This window comes from Danio rerio, chromosome 3 (assembly GCF_049306965.1).
Source record: "Danio rerio strain Tuebingen ecotype United States chromosome 3, GRCz12tu, whole genome shotgun sequence".
NCBI lineage: Eukaryota > Metazoa > Chordata > Actinopteri > Cypriniformes > Danionidae > Danio > Danio rerio.
Genome location: NC_133178.1, coordinates 30,567,319 through 30,575,347, shown reverse-complemented (window position 1 = coordinate 30,575,347; position 8,029 = coordinate 30,567,319). Strand labels below are relative to the sequence as shown.

Below are 8,029 nucleotides of genomic sequence, written 5' to 3'. Positions count from 1 at the left end.
AGGGTGAAAAATTATTAACTAAATTTTAATTTTAGGTTGAACTAACCCATTAGGTTTGTGGAGTGTTTGGTGACAAATATAATTTCATTTGTCTTCATTTTTTTAACCTAAGCTACTTTTTTTTTATAAAACTGTTGTACAAAAATACTGAAATGCTTATTGTCCAACTGGCTCTCCTAATTACACTTGCCCACATTAAATATCACAAAATAGCAGCTTGTTTTAACTTCTTTTAGGAACATTTTATATAAATGGTCAAGTAAAGGTAATGTGCTGCAGTGGTGTTTGGTAGAAATGTGGACCACATCCCACTAGGACATACCTTTCAGAGTGATAAACGCTGTTTGAGAGAGAGAGGGGGGAGCTTGAGCGCGCATCTGCCTTCTGTCAAAAGTGACAGCTGAGTCCACTGCCTCCTCTGTGAACGCGCAGTACCATTAAACCACAATGAGCTCCAGCAGCCGCGCCGCATCTGAGGTGTCGGTCTTCAGCTCTGCTGCGTTGCGTTTTCTTCTATAGTGGTTTCAGAATATGTAACGTCTGGTTTCGGGAAACACATGCGTGCGTTTCCACTGCGCGGAGCAACATCTGAGTTTCGAGCCTCATAACTGCACGGCGCTTGTTTTCATTCAAACTCGTTTCCTTTTATTTGCATCTCTACTCGGCGACTTCACACTTTCGCGAAGGTTCCACTGGAGACGCGTGTTTTTATTTATTTAGTATTATGTTTTGCTCAATTCCTCGGTCGTAAACACCTGTTTCCTCCACAATGCGCAAGAGTTCTAGATTATCTTCTTTTGTTTTGCTTGGCCGTCCTTGAACGAGACTGAAAACCAGAATAAGAGGGCTCTTGAATCTGTCCACGCGTGAAAAATGCCCGTGCGCCGCGGACATGTCGCTCTCCAGAACACCTATCTGGACACCATCATTAGGAAATTCGACGGGCAAAGTGAGTTTACCAACTTTTTCATGTCTTTTATTTCGGTTAAAAGGCAGTTTATATCTCAGAAATGCTGTAGGCTAGTCTAATATAGTAGATGGATAGCGAATGTTCTTGTTTATTGATCGACTGGGTTCACTCGTGACGTGAGAAACCGCCAGCGATCAGCCAATGGAAGCGTGGAGGTCAGTCAACAGTTTTAGATATGATTTGCATAGCAGTTGATCATCAGGTGAGAGAAAAACAGCGGGCCTGGCTTGTTTTATCCATATTATGTAAAAACAGTGGAAAAAACTATATCACTAATATGGAAATTTGCTAACGACCATCTGTCTCTGGTTTTTCCATTCTAATTGTGGCTTGTGTGTGCGTGTTTATGTCTGCCACCTGCTTTGTTCTTTCAGTCAAAAAAAAAAAAAAAACTCCCTTTACCAGTTATGCATTTACTAAAACCGTTTCATCTATCATTTAACACTCTTCAATTTGTATTTCACCTCGTCGTAATACATGTGTGATCCTAAGCACTCTATTTTTACAGCAATTCTATGAGTAGGCTAATGATTTCTGAAGGTTTTCGAGTTTTATATATAGGAAGAGCTCCATGGTATTATCTGAATTCTAATTTCTGCTCTCTGGATAATCTTAATCTATATCCTTGTTCTAATTACCCTCAATCTAGTTTTACTCCTTTTTAATCCTAATACCTCTCCATGTCAGGCTTTAAAGGGATAGTTCACCCCAAAATAATGTACTTATGATTAATGAGACTTTTTCCATCATTTTTATTTATTTTTTTGTTGAAAAACAGTCTGATTCATAAAATGAATCAAGTCAACAACAGTTGGCATTTTGAGAATCAAAAAACGAGCAAAACTAAATTAATTCTTGTAGCTTCTGAAGATACAGTGGGCAGTCCTTTGAAGCAAAGAGATTTAAAGAATTGCATTTAAAAATGTTTTTAAAGAATTTTAAAGAATTGCATTTAAAGAATGACCAGGGGTTATCATTTGAGCTAAAATCCTCTTTAATGTTCTTCTAAAAAATAAATATGATATCTGTTTGTATAAGAGTGAATTAATTAATAATAAATATTATTATATATTCTATTGATATATTTTTTCATCTGGGTAATTATTATGTATCTTTATATAAAAAGGCTGCTTGTAGGGTCTTAGCTTTTACTGTAACTTTAAATAAAAGTCAACCTGAGTGCCCTGTTTCAACAAACTAGGTTTAGCTGCTGAAACATTTATCATGATATACATGGTATTTCACCTAAACTGTGAAAAAAATTAACAGGTAAAAAAAAAACAAAAGAGTGTATTTTTAATTGGAAATGCATGTTTAGAGTAAATGTTTTAGTCAAATTAAATTGCAGAAGGATGATGAAGTACAATGGGTAGCGCTTTACAATAAAGTCTCAATAGTAAATGCTAGTTAACACATTCAAATCAACAGTAAGAAAAAGACAGATTTATATGTTTAACTAAAAGTATTAACTTTAACTATTAAATATATTTAATAAAACAGTCATGACTATTAGACTATGATTTAATTTAACACGTTATTAATGATCTTGACATCACTTAATATTAATAAAAACTTTTGTAGTTTTCATCATAAGTTTAGTTAAACTATAACAAACTATTGGAGTCTTATTCCTATGGTATATACATAATTTTCAATCTAAATTTAATCATGTAGTATGCCTAAATTAACATGTGAAAATGTTTTATTTTTATTTTAGCGAAGAAACTTGTTGGTGAATTTGATATGAGTCATGGTTTGGTTTTATGGATTTTAGACTTTTTGACATGTAGGCAGCAGAGAGTCATGTTGAATGGAGTGCTTTCAGACATGCTTTTTACATCAATAGGATCTCCACAGGGTTGCATACTGTCCTCAGTTCTTTTTATATTATACACAAATGAATGTCACAGTACTAAGGACAATTGCCATTTAGTCAAATTTGCTGATGACAGTTTTTTTTATCCTTCTTAACAACAGGTTGTAATGACAGCGATAATCATAATGAGTTTTTGGTGCAAAGAAGCTACGACTGAACATCACAAAAACGAAAGAGATGGTAATTGATTTTAGAAAAAATGCCTCAGAGGTGAAACCAGTGTATTTTAATGGAAAACAAGGGTACAGGAATATAAGTATTTTGGCATAATATCTGATACCACATCAAAGTTCCAGCAGAACTAGGAAGCGGTTGCTAAGAAAGTGCATCAGTTAATGTATGTTCTTAGAAAACTAAACTGTTTCTGTGTAGAAAAAAATATACTGAGAACTTTTTATACCACCTTTATTGAGAGTATATTAACCTTTTTCTTTTTATGCTGGCTCTTCTCCCTTTCCATTAGAGACAAAAATCACCTTCCAAACTTAGTCAAGACTTGCTCCAAGATTATTGCTTTACCTATGCAGAGTTCCACAAACAGCAAATGCTAAGGAAAACGGAAAGTGTGATAGGAGATGACTCCCCATCCTCTGAAGCCTTTTTTTTTTTTTGTTGCCCTCTGGAAGAAGGTTTAAAAGCATCAAATGCTCTTCTAACAGATATAAATTAATTAACCTTTGTTCTTGAGGCAGTAAGACTTTACAACCTTACTTTTAACAAGTTTTAAATCTTTTATGTATGAGTCTTTACTATGTTTTTAGTACTATTAATGAAGTTATTATAACGCATGCTGGATTTTGTTTTTATTACTGTTTGTAAGTGATTTGTCTCTTTATGTGTTTGTTGTATCATAAAATGCTACTACCCTAATCTAATTGCCCCTGGTGTGATTAATAAAGTTGTTATACTTACAACTTAACTATAAAATTAACCAATTAAGTCTCCATTTGATGCTGTTTCTAAACACAACTGCTAATACAATCTGAATATTTTTAAAAAGCACTGTAAAAATGTAGGTAATAAATAATTATTCAAAGAATTTTGAAGTGCCCACAATATCAAAACCGTCCATGATCATCATTATCATGATATATTGAATTATTTAAAATCAACATATGTAACAAACAGGTTGCAGAGAGACAGTAACTATAACAAGAGTAAGCTGCTTAAGTGATTTCCATTGTGATTATTATTGGGCTGTCCATCCATAAAGCACACTAAAAATCTAGTGTAATTTCGTCATGTGTTGCTTTATTATATACAGTTGTAGTCAGAATTATTAGCCCCCCTTAGATTTTTATTTTTTTTTTATATTTCAAAATAATGTCAAACAGAGCAAGGACATTTTCACAGTATGTCTGATATTTTTTTCTTCTGGAGAAAGTCTTATTTGTTTTATTTCGGCTTGAATAAAAGCTGTTTTCAATTTTTAAAAAATCATTTTAAGTTCACTTTAATCTGTGTAGAAGTGTCTTGAAAAATATCTATTTAAATATCATGTACTGTCATCACGGCAAAGATAAAATAAATCAGTTATTAGAAATAAGTTATTAAAACTATTATGTGAAGAAATGTGTTGAAAAAATCTGCATAAACAGAAATTGGGGCAAAAAATAAAAGGGAGACAAATAATTCTGACTTTAACTGTCAATCTTTAGTGTCTTATTTAAAAAGTCTTGCACATTACTGCCATATCATACCTGGCCATGTCTCATATTTTGACAACAGCTTTGTTTAACTTTTATACTTTTATATTTGATAGTTTTGCAATATGGTGGCTCAGTGGTTTGCACTGTTGCCTCACAGCATGAAGGTCACTGGTTTGAGTCCCGGATGGGTCAGTTAGCCTTTCTGTGTGGAGTTTGTATGTTCTCCCTGTGTTCGAATGGGTTTACTACGGGTGCTCCGGTTTCCCCCACAGTCCAAAGACTATAAGTGAATTGAATAAAATATTACTGGGATGCAGCTGGAAGGTCATCTGCTGTGTAAAAGACATGCTGAATAAGTTGGCGGTTTATTCCCCTGTTGCGACCCCTGATGAATAAAGGGACTAAGCCGAAGGAAAATGAATGAATTTAGATAAAAATTCTAGTATAAACTGTAGTTACTATTACCTTTTAATAACACCTGCTTTTTTCCATACGTTATCGACTCCTCACTGTAGTTGCACAGATGTATATCCCTTTGAACTCTCAAAACTTTTCAGAGACTTTGTTAAAAATTGTTTTGTAAACTTTTGTGTCTCTTATTTCTGGGCAAGTGTCAATATTCCATGCCATGCTTTCTTCTCCCTTAATTGCATGCATCAGTCATTTGATTTGTATATGGCTATTGTTATGTCTTCCTCTTTTGCATATATGTGTGCCTGTGCATATGTGAACGTCAACTCCTCCCTTCGCTCCCTATCAGTTAAGGCTAAGTGTCATTTTGCGGCTGCTAGGCAACCTTCTCAGTGTGTTGTGTTCTGTTCCTGAAGTAAAAAGGCGATAATGAGTTTGATGCTGAGGGGCAGTAAAGTTCCTGTCACCAAACACAATTACCACTCAAAGATGGAGAAACATCATTGAGATTCAGAGATTAAAGCTGGTTGTTTGAGTTCTTAAGGGGCAAATGTCAAAAAGACCCAGAAGTATATTGAATAAAACTAAAACAAAGAATATTGCACTTCCCTTCAATTTGAACCATTTTTAGAGTGTTTTCTCTCTACCTGCTGATGCTGATGTGTGAAGCTCTCGCTGCAAAAATAGCACAGCTGTCAGCAGATTTCCTGTTTATATCGAAGTAGTCCTCATAACTACAGAAAATGATCTGTAGTACTGTACTAGCACAGGAAGGAGACAGAAAAAAACACACAAAGCAGGCGAGACAGCAATCATATCAGAAGCATGCCTACAGTAACAGCGTGTGAATGTGTTTGATTTTCTATTTGTTTTTTGTATTATTACATAAAACCTAAGAAAAGCAGTTCTGTTTTTCCCCAGCAGTTTTGAACACAGGTCAAGTACATAGTTTGCAATAGTTTGAAGTAGAGCAGGTGTGTTTTTTTCATAATAACAGAAAAATGTTAAAGTCATGAATTTTTTTATGTCAGTTTTAGTGAATGGGCATGGGAGATATCCGTTTTCAAGGTATACTGCAGTTTGGAAAGTCAAGGTTTTGAAACCACCAAAATTTTCTGCTATACCGTTCCTATATGTAAAAGTTTTTATATACATTAAAAAAAAAAGTTTTTTTTTAGGACAACAGTATCTCTAGCAGAAAAGATTTCCAAAAATGTTAAAGAAATCAGTGTTTTTGAAAATAATGAAGATAATAATTTATTTGTATTATTAAGCAAAGTCCTCATATTTACTTGTCATCTTTTATGTATTTTATTAATTATTTGATTACCTTTAATAATATGTTTTCAGTAATAGGGACAAGACTGTGAAATTAAAGTAAATGCAAAATGTCTAGTTGTATTAAGGGGTAACAAACACTTAACAATTTGTGTTATTAGCTCAATGTTTTTTAAATTAAAAGACCACTTCAGAGTAATCACTTTACTGCTGTAGTATCTAATAATGTTGATTTTTAATTGATCACTCAAAAAAAAAAAAAAAAAAGAACGAAAATAGGATATATGCGGAAGCATGCAGAGGGACTTTTAATTTGTCTTTAACCTGCGTCAAACAAAAACAAAATTGGCGCGTTTAAGGTCTGTTTTCTTTGAAAAAAACAACAATCTTCACTGCTTAAATGATATAGCCTCTAAAGTGGTTTTCAGAATGTACAAGAAGGACTGCATTAAATAAAATTTTTTCGTGCCATGTTTTTAAAGTTTTTACATTTATTTTACTCCTGTATTTCCAATGCCATTTCTGCACTCATCTGCTGATCTTGACAGGTGCGTGCGCATAATTGTTTTTTTTTTCATCTCAGTTTACGCTTCAACAACTAAATGAATGCTGAAGTCTATTTAACTGATTATATTTTAATTACAATAAAACATCAATGCTGTAAAAGGAACCGTATGAAATTGAAAATAGTCACATTAAGTGTTTACCGGAAGTTTATCAGTATGGGAAGAAACAGGAGCTCTGCATATACCCTATTCTGTCATCGACTGTGTCTAGTGTGAGTACATCCTTATTTCAAACATTTATGAATTTCTTTTTTCTGTTAAACACAAAAGAAGATATTTATAAAAATGGTGGAAACCTTTAACTATCGATTTCAATAGTATTTTTATTTTCTACTATGGAAGTCAGTGGTTACAGGTTCACAGCTTTCTTCAAAATATCTTTTTCAGTGGTTAACAAATTAAAGAAACTCTTAAAGTCTTGAAACTTCTTGAGTAAATATAGAGTAATTTTTTTTAGCAAACTATCTAATACTTTAGCAATTTTGTTTTTTTATGTTTAAATTGTTTATTGTGAAAAAACAAACATTACATCAGTACAGATAGTTACATATCATTATTTTTCTTTTTTTTTACAAAAGAGACAAAAAAAAACAATATATATATATATATATATATATATATATATATATATATATATATATATATAATAAAAAAGAGAAATATTAATAATAATAATGATAATAATAAAAGAGGAAAAGAAAAATAGAAACATAAGTATTAAGTGTACTGAAAATTACAATCAAATGTTCAGATACATTGTCAATGTTGAAAGTAAACATTTACAATTAAACGGTATAAAATGGTATTAGATAAAACAAAAAAAGTTTAATTAATACGAAATATATTAAAAAAGGAGGGAACTCAGGAGAGTGCATCTATTAAATGGAAGGCAATACCTTAAGAGAGTTAAAGTAAGTTATAAAACATTGCCACTTTCTAAAGAAATTAGTTTTCCCAGTCCATCTAACCTTTTCCAACTTAAGAAAATGCATGGTATCCACAAGCCATTGGGATGTAGTTGGAGGCTTATTTGATTTCCAGTGAAGTAGTATACGACGCCTGGCTATTAGTGAGGTAAAGGCCAAAACATCAAGTTGTTTATAATTAAATTTGGACCAAATCTTTGGAACCCCAAAAATGGCAACATCAGGGGATGGGTTTATATTTACCTGCAACACCTTGGACATAATTGTAAAATAATTAATCCAATAATTGCAATTTTGTTTTTTAAATATTTTTTAGATTTTAGTTAATTATCAACACAGTATATAGTCTTTTA

At 32.5% G+C, this 8,029-nt stretch overlaps 1 protein-coding gene across 4 annotated transcripts in view; it reads left to right on the top strand.

Moving 5' to 3' along the window:
* Window positions 1-420: 420 nt before the first annotated feature.
* kcnh6a (potassium voltage-gated channel, subfamily H (eag-related), member 6a) overlaps window positions 421-8,029 on the top strand; it is a 55,329-nt gene continuing 47,720 nt past the window's right edge. For 3 of the 4 annotated variants that reach the window (XR_012398251.1, XR_012398250.1, XM_005164007.6), the window contains exon 1: window positions 421-949. Coding sequence is in view for 2 of the 4 variants with exons in the window: in XM_005164007.6 (XP_005164064.1) it covers window positions 874-949 (76 nt within the window). In the remaining 2 variants the exon portion in view is untranslated. 4 annotated transcript variants of the gene reach the window in all.